Source organism: Aquila chrysaetos, chromosome 10, assembly GCF_900496995.4.
Source record: "Aquila chrysaetos chrysaetos chromosome 10, bAquChr1.4, whole genome shotgun sequence".
In the NCBI taxonomy this organism is placed as follows: Eukaryota; Metazoa; Chordata; class Aves; order Accipitriformes; family Accipitridae; genus Aquila; species Aquila chrysaetos.
In genome coordinates, this window is record NC_044013.1 from 14,692,168 (window position 1) to 14,705,762 (window position 13,595).

The 13,595-nt window shown below is 45.0% G+C and overlaps 1 protein-coding gene across 5 annotated transcripts in view; it reads right to left on the reverse strand.

Annotated features, from left to right (window-relative positions):
* The window catches only part of LOC115347676 (probable cation-transporting ATPase 13A4), a 50,199-nt gene continuing 36,604 nt past the window's right edge, over positions 1–13,595 (reverse strand). For all 5 annotated transcript variants that reach the window (XM_030029252.2, XM_041127003.1, XM_030029258.2 and 2 more), the window contains 8 exons: positions 12,925–13,034; positions 12,013–12,109; positions 11,206–11,278; positions 9,796–9,970; positions 9,109–9,323; positions 7,507–7,595; positions 4,713–4,793; positions 1–4,203 (listed from right to left, as the gene is read on the reverse strand). In XM_030029252.2, the coding sequence (XP_029885112.1) occupies positions 3,982–4,203; positions 4,713–4,793; positions 7,507–7,595; positions 9,109–9,323; positions 9,796–9,970; positions 11,206–11,278; positions 12,013–12,109; positions 12,925–13,034 (1,062 nt within the window). In that variant the 3' untranslated portion in view covers positions 1–3,981. The remainder of the gene's footprint in view (positions 4,204–4,712; positions 4,794–7,506; positions 7,596–9,108; positions 9,324–9,795; positions 9,971–11,205; positions 11,279–12,012; positions 12,110–12,924; positions 13,035–13,595) is intronic.

The window sequence follows — 13,595 nt, forward strand, 5'->3', positions numbered from 1 at the left end:
TCCCCAAAGATGCAAAAAGAGATTTATAACTAAATTTATATTTCTTTCAGCAAATAAGTCAGGCTGCATTCTGTGTAATGTATACAGTTGATCAGGCACAACATGCTCCATACAAATGAGCAATCTCTCCCTAGAAGTTTAAAAGGCAGCTACAACAAGCATTTAGTATCTCTGGTATGTAACAACACAACATGTTCTCCAGTGTTCACAGCCCACACCACAGATCACGCGCTGGTAATCCGCCACTTGTTCCAGCTGCCCTCCAGGGCACAGGGGTGCATATGTGACATCCCTCATTTCTGTTCTGTTCCTGGAGATGTTCTCCATTTCTCCTGGGGCCCTTTCCCTGTGGCACAACTTCCAGGCAGAGGAAGACAATCATCAGCCCATGGCATGTGCTATATCAATACCCCCAAATTTTTGGAGATGGTACCGTGGTGCCTTCAGCCCTCCAGAGGCACCCTCTGTCACGGCAATGTGGCCACCAAGCCTTGCATGGGTAGTTCCACATGTCCTCATGTTCTTCCCTGAATTGTATGCTTGCCTGACCTCACAACAACCCAGTCACTGGGGCAGAAAGACTGGTCTGGTCGATGAATGCCTGTCTTGCTTAGAGCCTTGGACTCAAGCCATAGGCCAGCATGTCCACATTCCTGCTCTACAGTCTGTATTGAAAGGATGGGATGCTCCTGTACGACTTGTGCTCTGAAAGCTAAACAGGATGGACAGTGTCTGCTGGCAAAGGTCACTGGGGGTCTTTCCAGCTGGTGTCCACTGCCAGTCACAAAAGGAGAAAGTGAGCCTGGAGCTTCAGTCCTCTAGGAGATTCTTCAGCTGTGCTTGGGTAGCTTGGACTGCAGACAGGGACTGTGGAAGCCATATCCAGGGCTGTCAGTCTGTCTCTGCCCTTACACAGCCTCGGAATTTGCAAAACACCCCTATAATACACCTACAAAACAACTCTTTTCATTAAATGGCTAAGTTTTAATCCAGTTTCTCTACTGTTCTGTCAGCTGGGAGTGCCAACCAGCAAGTTCAGCCGCTTAGACAGAATTGAGTGCCTACATTGTACCTGCCTCTCTTGCACGCACAAGTGAGGATGGGCAAAAGGAGCATGGCAGGTGCCTGGTAGACAAGCTGTGCAGGCAGGAAGCTGCTTGTTGCAATCCTGATTTCCAGAAGTGTAAGATCCTTTCAACAGACCCTCAAAATGCAAAATGCAGATGTGAATCCTAACACACTTCAACCTTTTATTTTTGCTTATTCCTCATCCTGACCCTAAATACATTCCCAGTCCAAGTCTGAAGGGACCAGCCCAGCACTGGGGTATGGACTGGGACCTCTGATGTTCCACCAGAGGCAAGGGAGCAGAACACAGGGGCTTTCATGTGCACGTGTGAGCTGGTTTCTGCAGCAAGGATGTGCCTAACATCACTTGTCTCCCAATTGGCACTGAGTTATGCTATTATAAGCAGTTCAGTGCAGCTGGGACACACCGCATAGCTCTGCTGATTGAACTGTAGCTGACGCCACTGAGGGAAGGTAATAAAATGTGTCCAAGTATGGCTGGAGACATTGGCCTTCCACAGGAAGGTGGAACACAAGACTGACATCTTAAAGAGGGGCAAAGGTTAAGTATCACCTAGCACCTGAATTCTGCTTGCAGGTAAGGCTGTATTTCAGCAGCAGGCAAGCAGGTCTTTATCTTGTGGACCCTACAAGTGCCACAGGTTTGCCACGAGTTGATACTTTTATACTGTCAATCTGCAGTGCTACTGCAGCTGCCAGTTTATGACATGCAGCAACATATTTCTTGTGTGTGGGAGTTCATAAATAGGACAGCAAATTTTGTCTTCAAGCAAAATGTTACTGTATCTCAAACAGAGGATGGCAGGAATAATTCCACCAACCTGCTCTCTGGTGTCTCCTGAAGCTGCAAGGAGTGCATAGAGCATCTAGCCTTCACTTTCCAATGGATTTTGCTGCAAAGTGGGAATTCATGCTAACTTTGGAGACACTTTTATCAATAAACGTGAACCATTTCTGCTTTGTGTCAAGTTGTGTGGCTTTGTGGCAGCTATTTCCTGCTAGGTAAACTGCAGTAGGTAGGAAGGTATTTACTCAGTCTAAAATGGGGAAAAAATTGCTTTGAGTCAAATAAATGTTTTATTCAAGTTGAAACATTTTTGGTTTGGGGTTTTTTTTTTTTCTTTTTAGAAATATAGTATTAGTTATTTTTTGATTCAAGCCAAATTCTTTTCAAACACTGTTCTGGTACAGACATGTTGTATCAAAACAATCCACAATCTCTGATTTGCTCTTGGTTTTCCAGAGCTACTTTTCACCCTAAAAGACCAAAGGAATCTTTACCATGACTCCCAACCTGCCTGATTCTCTGGGTTTCTGTGGCAATGCAAGAGTGCTTTAGCATTGAATACGGGGGAACATACAGTCCCCAGCATTGAATTGCTCCTAAAGTGCTTCTCAGCCCCACCCCAAAAAAGCATGGGGAAGCTCCAGCTGTGGAAAAAAGATTGTGCAGTTGGTTCAGAGGGGACAACTCCCCTGCACACCTTAATCAAAGAAGAAAGCGTTCCTCCTGGTCTGAAGCCTCCCTGACTGGTATGTTGTTTTACCCAGCTGGGGACCGAGATTGCAAAATACGGTGAGCAGGAAGTCAGCCTAGCATCAAAGGGCTAAGAGAACATGTGCTGGTAGAAGGTGCTTTTTTCTGAGTAGGTAAAACCTGCAGAAATGTGCAGTGCTGTTGCATTTATGTATGGCAGAAGCAGCACAGCACAGCACAGCAAAAGTCACCATCAAAGGTTAACAAGTGAGGGATACGAGTTGATGAATGACACATGGTGTGTAGCATGTGCAATTATGGTTGGAAACCAGAGCCAAAACGTCAGATGGTTCAACTTAAGAGCATGCCATGGAATTTAATAAAATTATTCTCGGACCTAGCTGGCTCCCTGTCTTTTAATTCAGGCCTTAGGTCCTTCGAGGTAGTAACCCCTTCAGTATCTGCTTCTCTTGGCACTGGTAAACCAGGAGCTGATGCCAGGCGGCAGCCCAGCTGTGTAGCATCAGCTCTAGTAGAGCAAACTCATACCACAAGGAACACCACATCCTTGCAGACCGACAGGGTGAGATCATAATGTGCAATTATCATGTATTTCATTCTACTTTTTTAAAATTGATATCCCAAACAAATACTTCCCCCAAAAAGGAACTGTTAAACAATGGAATCATTCTGCTTTGTAGGTCAATAGATTTTTCACCCAGAAAATGCAAGTACCACATGTTTGAAACTGAGAAGAGGGCAAACAGGCTGCCTGGTGCAGTGAGCTAGCCATAGAGCTCTGCATTGCTCCCATCATGGGAAGATCATAATGGTGCTGGGAGTAGATGCTTCTAGAAGCCTTTGGCTATTTGCAGCTCCTTCCAGCTTCAGAAAGCCAAGGATTGCCAGAAGGGGAAAAAACACCAGGTACCAGGTAGCAGTATCTGAAACCCTGAAAGCTGTAGGAATCCCAGGACCTGCCTATGTTCAGCAGCCTCTATCAGGAGTAAGCTCTACTTGTTTTCTCAAAGAGGATCTCCCCAGAGTGCTGGTATCTGAATTAGCTACTTCTCATCTGGAGGAGCCCCTACCTTTATGGACTGCATAATGCTGTTCAAGACAGGGATGCAGCAATGGGGCGTTTCAACCATGAGTACTTTGCCAATATTCAGCAAGCTGTTCCATTTACAGCTGGCAGCCATGCATACATGGGCAAGGGGACAGGAGAAATGCTGTTGTGGCTTTATGCTACTGCAGCCAGCTTTTCTGCTTCCAGTTAATTTAAAAATAAGCCAGAGCTGGTTAGTCTCAGAATGTGGGGGCAGTGATGCGTCAATCCTTCCTCTTGTATCTCTGAGATAGTCCTTCTACAGCCAACTGCAACTGCCCCGGACATGTGTCCTCTGCAGTTTCCTTCACGGTGCATCCTCATTGCTGTCAAATGTTGGATTGCTATGGCCTCCCATACTTCCTTCTACTGATATTGCCACAGAATCTGAGAAGAAGGTTTCATTCAGAGGTGGCCAGGCTGAGTCCTGCTCTAACACTAGCTGCAGCCTCTTGTAATGGCTCTTTGAGTGGTACCGGAAGGTCTTTTTCAGAAGCAGCCATAAGGGTCTGTTCTCGATGACAGCTTCCTGTAAAAGTAAGAGCAAAAGGAAGATTCTGGAGGACCTGGACAGCAGTTTTCCTCTTCATCCACAGGACACACACAGGGCAAGTAGTGGAGACCCAGATCTCCCACCCTGTCCTGCTCATCCACATCCCTTAAATAGCCTTTTACTGACCACTTCTCATACTAGCTCCACCAGAGCTCTCTACCAGAAAACTGGGACCAGCTTCTCCTGACAGTCCAGGATCTGAATAGAAAACACCAAAGACTGCCCATAGATCTCTAGCCTGGGGCAAGGCCTGATAAATCCCAGTCACCAGAGGAAAGAAAAGGTGGTTGGGCCTTGCATTCCCTTATATCTGATCATTCATATGTGGATTTTTGAGGAAAGAGAGTAAGAGCAAGGTAGCAGCAATGGTTGCTGTTTTACTAGATATTCCCAAGCTGGGGTGAGGAGGAGGGAGAAAGAGTGAGACCTGACCCTTTCATCTCTTCAATTAGTGCTGACAGGTACATTCAGTGAAGCATGCTCACCTCGACAAGGAAGGATGCAGCAAGTGTGACTGCAAGCATTATCACCATGGAGATCCGCCACGTGGTAGGGGTGCAAACAAGCTGAGAAAAAAGCAGGAGAAGCTGTTCAACAACATGTGCACACACTAGACACTGGTAGGAGCTTGTGTCACAGAACCATAGAATCATTTAGGTTGGAAAAGACCCTTAAGGTCATCGAGTCCAACTGTAAACCTAACATTGCCAAGTCCACCACTAAACCATGTCCCTAAGCGTCTTTTAAGTATCTCCAGGGATGGTGACTCAACGACTTCCCTGGGAAGCCTGTTCCAGTGCTTGATAACCCTTGCAGTTAAGAAATTTTTGCTAATATCCAATCTAAACCTCCCCTGGCACAACTTGAGGCCATTTCCTTTTGTCCTATCACTTGTTACCTGGGAAAAGAGACTGACACCCACCTCGCTACAACCTCCTTTCAGGTAGTTGTAGACAGCAATAAGGTCTCCCCTGAGCCTCCTTTTCTCTAGATTAAACAACCCCAGGTCCATCAGCCGCTCCTCATAGGACTTGTTCTCTAGACCCTTCACCAGCTTTGTGTCATCAAAAGTGAGAATCCCACACTGGCTGTACACTGCTGATGAGCCAATATTGCTACTTGTCTTGAGGAATTATTGATAAAGACACTTGTACTGGTTTCAGCTGGGATAGAGTTAATTTTCTTTCTAGTAGCTGGTATAGTGTAATGTTTTGGATTTAGTGCGAAAATAATGTTGATAACAGACTGATGTTTTCAGTTGTTGCTAAGCAGTGTTTATACTAAGTCAAGGATTTTTCAGCTTCTCATGCCCAGCCAGCAAGAAGGCTGGAGGGGCACAAGAAGTTGGGAGGGGACACAGCCAGGGCAGCTGACCCAAACTGGCCAAAGGGATATTCCATACCATGTGATGTCATGCATAATATATAAAGTGGGGGGAGTTGGTCAGGGCTGATCGCTGCTCGGGAACTAACTGGGCATTGGTCGGCGAGTGATGAGCAATTGCATTGTGCATCACTTGGTTTGTATATTCCAATTCCTTTATTATTATTATTGTCATTTTATTATTGTTATTACTATCATAATTAGTTTCTTCCTTTCTGTTCTATTAAACTGTTCTTATCTCAACCCATGAGTTTTACTGGCTTTTTCCCGATTCTCTCCCATCCCACTTGGGCGGGGGGAGTGAGTGAGTGGCTGCGTGATGCTTAGTTGCTGGCTGGGGTTAAACTGCAACAACACTTTTAGACTTATGATGAGAAAACCATACCCCAGAACTGCAACAGGAAATCTAAATGCTTCATTTCTTTCTAGTATAGGAAATAGTTCAAAGTTGGAGTATTTCAGCTCCAAACCCAGCTCCAGCTTCCCACAGCTGGCAGCACTGGCTTTCTGGCTGTAACTCAACTTAGTCTGGAGATGCAGCTCAGATCCAAAATTTGGATCAGCAGTTTCTCCAGGGCTAGGCTATTGCAGACTTTGTTATTGCCACTCCCTCCTTTTCTCTTCTCAGTAAATCCAGTGTACTCCCTCCAGAGAGCCTGGGAGTTTTGCAGTTCTCCCCAAGGGCATTTTAGCCCCTCACAGCTGCAGTGCTGACAATGTCCTGTGTCACCACAGTCCACAACAGGACTAAGAGTTGCTTTAAAGTGCCACCTCGTGGCAGATTCTTTAACTGGGTCTGCCTGCTGAGCCGCTGCTCTGGAAACAGTTGCATGTTAAGACAGCTTTAGCTAGGCTGCTAGGCATTCAAAACCCAGGTCCATTCCCGTTGTCTATGCTTCTCTTTCCATGTTTCATTATTTCCATTTCTAAATCCACTTGCTAACTGTCACGCTAAGGTTTGGGACTGGAAACAGCATCTTGTTCAGTACTTGTTATCCAAAGCCACCACACTTCATCCTCCTGATTACAAATGTACCAAAAAAATAGCTGTGTGTTGCTTTTGTTGTTTTGTTCCTGTGACTCCTACTGCAAGGCGGTGAGAGTGTCACAGTGGAGGAGGTTAACATCTCCCAGCCTCCACATACTAATTGCCAGGTCCACTGACAACCCTGTCCTATGGCTGATGTAGATCTTATCCTTCCCTTGTATTTCCCCTAGGATGGATTTGCACAAGGCAACTCCCAGCTTGCATTCTGCCAGACTAAATAAGCCAAGCCCTATTGGTATTTATTAATCAAGGATCAAGATAGATCCTCTATTGCCATGACAGCCCCCATTGTCTTTCTCTACAACTGTTCTAAATTCACATGCTGCTTTAGGAAACTGTGGGCTGTCTAAAATTTAAACAGGGAGCCTGAAAATATTGGGGACTGAGAACTGAGAGCTGCTGTGAGTGCTGACTGGCAGAGCTTCTTTGCAAGAGGATCTGTGTGCAGAGTAGCACAGTCTGAGATACACAAGTGCATGGTGCTTTAGTTCAAACTTGCAGGGCCTAGCCCCTTTCTTCTCCTGGCTTCATAACTATCAAGCCACCAACATACCAAGCATGGTAAGTTTAGTGATGTCATCTTCTGTTGCATGGACAATGCGCTGAAACAATCAAAAGTACATGTGTAGCTGTCCAGGTGTCAGAATGCACAGATCTTAGTTTGGAGCTACCATATCTCCAGAAGGTTCTTCAATCCCATCATCTAAAATCCACCTCTTTAAATTTGATTTGCCTTTAGAGGTGTCATGTATCCCTGCAAAAGTCTGTGCCTTTTGTTAAAAACAATCCCAGTGCACTTATAATGGGACTGGCAGTAGGAAGAAAACCCACCTTGAAACAATACTCACATCCATCTTAGAGTAGAGATCATCAATATCAGCAAACACCAAGAAGAGGCAAATACCAAGCTGCCCTATGAGCACCAGTATGAACACATCTGAAGGGACAAGAACAAGCAAATAAAACCACAGGTTTATTAGCAGTCTCAGCTGCTTGCCTTTACTACAGAAGATTGTAATCATTTTCTGTGTCAAACAGCCAAAAAAAAAAAGGAAATCCATGAGATAAGAAGGAACTTTCAGCAAAAGAAAAATGAGTAAAACCCCCAGCTTTATTCAGTCAAGCAGATATATGTGAGGCTGGGACAAGCTTTGTAGCCACAGATTTAAAATGCTAAAAGTATTTTGAACATTCAATCTGTCTTCTTACGTCTGAGAAGCCTTAGAGCCTTCCAGTGAGTCTCACTGAGCTCAGTGTCTCCTGTTATTCAGAAAAATGTCCAGGATGTAGTCTTGCTCTTGTTGATAGGATTAGGAACCCTGCCCTCAATTTCAGTGATATCAAGACTTTGCTCTTGATCAGGATCTAAAAAGTCTAAGTAATGGAGAATCTATTGCCCTCCCCACCCGTAGGCAAATGTTCCAATGATGAGTAAATTCATTTTCTCTTCAGCTGGCATGCACCAAACTTCACCCCCCAGCCACTCACTCTGGTTTTGCCTGGTTCTGGGAGACTGATGACCCACTCTTCTGCTATCCGGGAGGAATGTCCCCACCTCACTATTACTGTACCAGAACAGCAAAGCCATGAAACCTGCAGCATTAATTTAACTCTTCAGCAAAAAAAGAACTGAACAGAGCTTTGCCTGGGACAGCTGCAGGATTTGTCCCACAGAGAAAAAGAACAGCTTTCCTCTGCCTCACTGCAACTTCCAGAACTGCCACAATCACATGCGCTCATCTTCTCTTCACATGACAGTCTTTCAGAAGCAGAACAGACCTACTAGACTTCACTACAGCTCCTTCAAGTTATTGCCTCCTTTGATGTATTCTCTTTAAAGAAGTTACTAGTCATAGAGTTATCAAATGCTAAACGTCTCTGGTTCTGGAATAGGAAACAGGGTTTCTGCAAATGCACAGATTTCATTGTATGTTTTCTTCTGAGATGGGCCCAAAAGAATGCCCTGAACATGAGTTCTCTCAAATACTGCTCAACCAGCATGCTTTGGGGAGACAGGCATAGGGTTCTTCCCGAGTTATTCTAAAGACTAAAGCAAAGTGAGACCACCTAATTCTGGCTCTTCTTGAGATGTCTCATTCAGGCTGCCTTAAGTAACATGATGCTGCTGCCAGCCAACACCACCTTCCTGCTACTCCTTAAAAGTATTTATCAAACTCTATTTGTCTGTTCCAGAAATCCAAATGCCATGGCCAAGTTTTTAGCAGTATAGAAGCACAAAGTGTGGGGCCAGCTCAGAGAGCTGCTGGTCACAGGATGCCACTGGCACTACAACTTCTGTGGTAAAGGTGGCCTTTAGTCATTTAGAAATCTAATATTGGGCTCCTGGTTTTTTGGCTGGCATCACTTTGGTCAAGTTTTAATTTTTCCCAAGTGAATTGACCTCCTGAGTTAACTTATTCACAGACCCCTCCCTCTCTCCCCATACTTACAGTTTGTGTAGATGGGTTGCCTGAAAGGCCTTCCCTTGGAAAACACTAGTGCTACGATGAGGCAGTTGATGGTACTTAGCAGCCACACTGTGGTGTTTTCATAGCTCTTGTAGCCATTGTCTGTTTGCCCATGGGCTCCATCTCTCATCCCATGGAGCCCCAGGCTGGAAATAGAGGAAGAATTCTCCATTTGGTTGTTCACTGAGAGGCAGGCGCTGAAAAAGAGTGTCACACTGGTCAGCAAATGATCACTGTCCTGGTTATTTCCCCCAGCTCCCACTACCACTATCAGGAATCCTCCCTCACAGCCATGATCTGCTCCTGCTACCACAAGGATGTAGGTTACTGGCAGCATCCTCAATCTAGCCCACTGGGTTGAACTTGCTGAACTTAGCAGAGGCTGCGCTCAAACCTACTTGGAGACCCTGGTCTTCCCTGCAATCAAATACTCCTCTTTGTGCTCAACAGAAGCATTCTCACCACATGCACTGTGCTGCACAGCAGACTTGCTGGAGAGCTTAGGGACCTGCAGGTAACACTGGTTAATGTGTTCACACCCTGTGGGGAATCACAGGGTCTGCCTGCAGCTGCTGATCAGGCCTGTAGTTAAGCTGATCAATAGCATCATGCAGACCTGTCCCACTAGGTCTGCCCTGTGTCACCCAGAGTCCCAAGAAGGGGACCTACCTGTATATATCGGTCTTGGAATACCAAGGCTGCTCCTGGACCACCACAAACCCGAAAACCTGCATGCTGAGGCTGAAGAGGATGTTAAGTACAACAGAGAGCAGCAATGGGGGCGAGATGAGTTGGCTAGGAGGCCTGTAGGGAACCAGCTTTGGATAGGCACCTGTGAAACTCACTGAAACATGCACAGACATGTTTACTAGTGTGTCCAAAATACAAGCAGTGCTGCTGTATGTTACTGTTATCAATGGCCAGCACTTTTACAGTCTATAATATTCTTTATAATACACACAAATACTATATCAAGTACAAAATACAGAGTTGTTTTCTTACAAAATCTTATTGGCCACTGAAGAGGTTAATTAATGGCATCTGACTATCATGAGGCATTTTTTGAAAATACAACGTTGGATTTTAATTTTATTTAGCTGCTGTCAGGCCCAAGGATATAAGTACATGCTCAAGCTCTCCTGTTCTCTTTCTGTCACTTGTCAACTGTGGCTTGGGACTTTCTGCTGCCCATGTTCTGTGCATCCTCCTGGACTAAGCACCTAGTGCACAGTTATTTGAGCTGGTAGAGGACTGCATTAGCTGACCCAACAGGTTTTCCTCTGTTCTTAGGTTTAACAAAGTTATCCAGACTTTGAGTAGAAGAGCTATACAGAAGCCATGATGCAGTATTCCAAATGGGCAACTTACAGCAAGGTAGCTTTTGGCACCCAGTATTGCGGCTGACCCTTTTAGGCTTGATTTAGTTATGGCCTTTTCCAGTTGTCTGTGTTCCAGCAGGGATGGAAGACGGCTGTGTGGTTTTGCTATATGCTTTTCATGCCCCTACCCTTGCCATTCCTGCTTCTAAACCTCCCTGCACTTACTCTGTCTCAACAACCTCGTCTTTCTCTTTCCCCTCCAGCACTGGTTTCCTCTCCTATTCTTGGCTTACAACTTCCTGCTCTGTAGTGCCTGACATCTGTCATTTCTTTCTTCTCCATCTTCATCTCTCTTTCCTCTCGTGCCTCCTGCCTACACAGCTTCAAAAATGAGTTGGACTCCAGTCAATCCCTACACTTTCATTTGGGCATGGATCCTTAGGTATCTTAATCTGCCTTCCCAAGTCAACAGTAGAAAGCCTGAATAGACTTTCCACTGCATTAGGTCTGGTTTTACTCTTAAGAGATAACATCCCAGTTATCAACAACCTACATGCTCAGCAAATGCACCACTAAGAATTACCCATCTTATTTCAGAGCTCCTCTCAAACAAGATGCCTCGTCTACCAATCTAAACATCCTGTACTCTATGTAGTCTCTCTTTAATTCCTTTCTGTACATAGAATTATGCATTTCCAAGGAGGTGAAAAATATTTCAGGTCATTCTCTCATTAATACATAGGATGACTAAGGGGCTTACTTGTCACACCAATTACAGTGGTAATAGCCAGATCTTGGAACAAAAATTGGTAATTCCCAAAGGCGTTTAGTTGCTGAAAAGAGGAACACAAAGAAAAAAAAAAATCACAAATCAGACATTTGCCGTGGGCTTGTTTATATCATTTCCAGAAAGCTGTATTATTTTCATGGAGCTAATGCTCTGCTGTTTGTTCTGAAATGCTACTCAGCAGATAAGGGGACCACACAATCCACCACACTGCTAACAGACTCGTCATCATTGGCCCTGCAGTGAATACTCTCATTTTGTGCATTATTCAGACTAACGATGCTTCTAGCTCACTCAATGCAATAAAAAAGACGGCTATTTGAAGAGATGTGCTTTCTCAATGCTGGGTGACTTCTGAATGCAAAGCCCTCCTCTCTATTTGGGAAGAAGCCATGCAAAAGTGGCTTAAGGCACTCCAGGGGATTTTGCTTACTGTCAAGTTAATTCATGCTTTAAATGCTAAATAAATTGCAACAGCATATGCTTACACTAGATTCTCCCTTTTCACAGACATATGCCCTCATCCAAAATACTGTTCAGTATCTCCACCTTCTTTTTGCCCGGCTTGGATCTTAAGCCCACTTGCTGAAGTTAATGGGAAGAATCTTTCCAGTTTTCAGCTGAGGATACAGGAGGACCATATGATCATGCCACAGAAGTTTGCAGCTCAGATAAAGGTAAAGCTCCATACCCTAGTTTTATTGTGGCTTCTATGCCATGTTTCTCCTAGAAGGGAGTAGTAGCTCATCCTGTCCTAGCCAACATGCTGCCCAGACATACCCAGTACAGTAGGAGAACACCAAGGTACTGAATGGTGCTGTACAGTGCCATGTACTTGAACATGCAGAAGGAAGTGACGAGGGCAGCACGGCCTTCCCTGTGTTAAGACATGAATAAAGGACAGCAATTAGGTGATGGGTCTGCTCCTGTTGCCAGTCCTCTCCAAACGCTGTTGAAAAACCAGGCATGTGTCACAAGTAGAGAAGTCTCTGCCAGCATCTTGCTGGGAGGTGAAATAAATAAAATCTGGCCCAAATGAAAGCAAAATCTTCACTTGCAGAAATCTGGCTGCAAGCAAAAGAGCTTGATTCCAGTCATCTATGTTCCCAAGACTACAATTCACTCCAGTGAGTTTTCTTGCTGACATTAATAGTGCAGGTAACAACTCCATATGAGGAAAAACATACAAAGCCAAGCAGCTGCTCAGTGAGTTCAAACTAAAAAGTCCTCTCCTCCTGCAGTGAACATATAGTATCCAACCAGGGTAACGCACTCTCCCTGGTTATTCATCTGCCCCAGTATGCAAAATCAGGACCCTGGCATAACAGATGCTAACATTTTGCATGCATAGGCTATCAGAGGCAGGGCCTAACCTGGAGTGTACAGGTTGATTTGTGGACATTTGATTCGGTTTTATGGAACATTGTTCATTTTGCTATTTCTTTTGCATTTAAAATACTGCTAATGATGTAAAGCTCAGCTGTAGATGCCCTCCTCCTGTAGTTTTGAGGGAAATAATATATCTTAAAGGAATTTCAGACAGGAACTAGGTAAATGGCAATTTCAAGGTTGAAGACATTTATTTTTCTCTAGATACGTGCATTCGGGCCTGGTGGGAACACCCAACACTAGTATTTGAGAGGAGTGGAAACTGTATCCTTTATGAAAGAGGAAGCAAAAATCCATGCTTACCTGATTAGCTCTGGCACACATGCTATGCTGGGAGTTCGGGATGTGAAAGGTGAAGCCACAGATGCCTCCTGCTCTGACAGCGATATCCCTGCATGCGCCACTTTCAAAGCCTGAAAGTCACATTCTTCTTCAGCACTCACAAACCAGGAAGACACAGCAACTGACACGTCAGCCAAGAAGTGACCCCTTATTACAGGATACGTTCTGTGAACAGCAGGCCCTCTTCACTCCCTGGGTGTGCTCCACCCGAAAGGTTCCTCCAGTGGGATGTGGCTGAGGCATCGGGTCCAGAAGAAAAATGGGGACGACAGCATGGGAAAGTCCATTTTCCACAGACCCCAAAGCCATCCACTACCAGCTGCAGCAGAGAGGTTTGGCTCTGCCTCCTTGGTCAGCACTTTTTTGCAGTCACACCTTAGGTAGACAGTCTAGGTTCTCTGCTTGCTTCCCCCAGGACAATCCTTGGGACTTTGTGTTAGGGCAAGTGAGTGCTTTGCTCTCACTTCCACAAGGATGTGTGAAGTCATAAAGAGAAATGAACCTGCCCAGAAGGGAGTTACGGGTCTCTCCTGAACATGGACCCTTCCTTTTGGAAAAAAAACCACCTTTCTTGCACTTCTAAAATGTGCATTTACAAAAACCTTGTAGGGCTGTTCCCCATGGAAACTCCT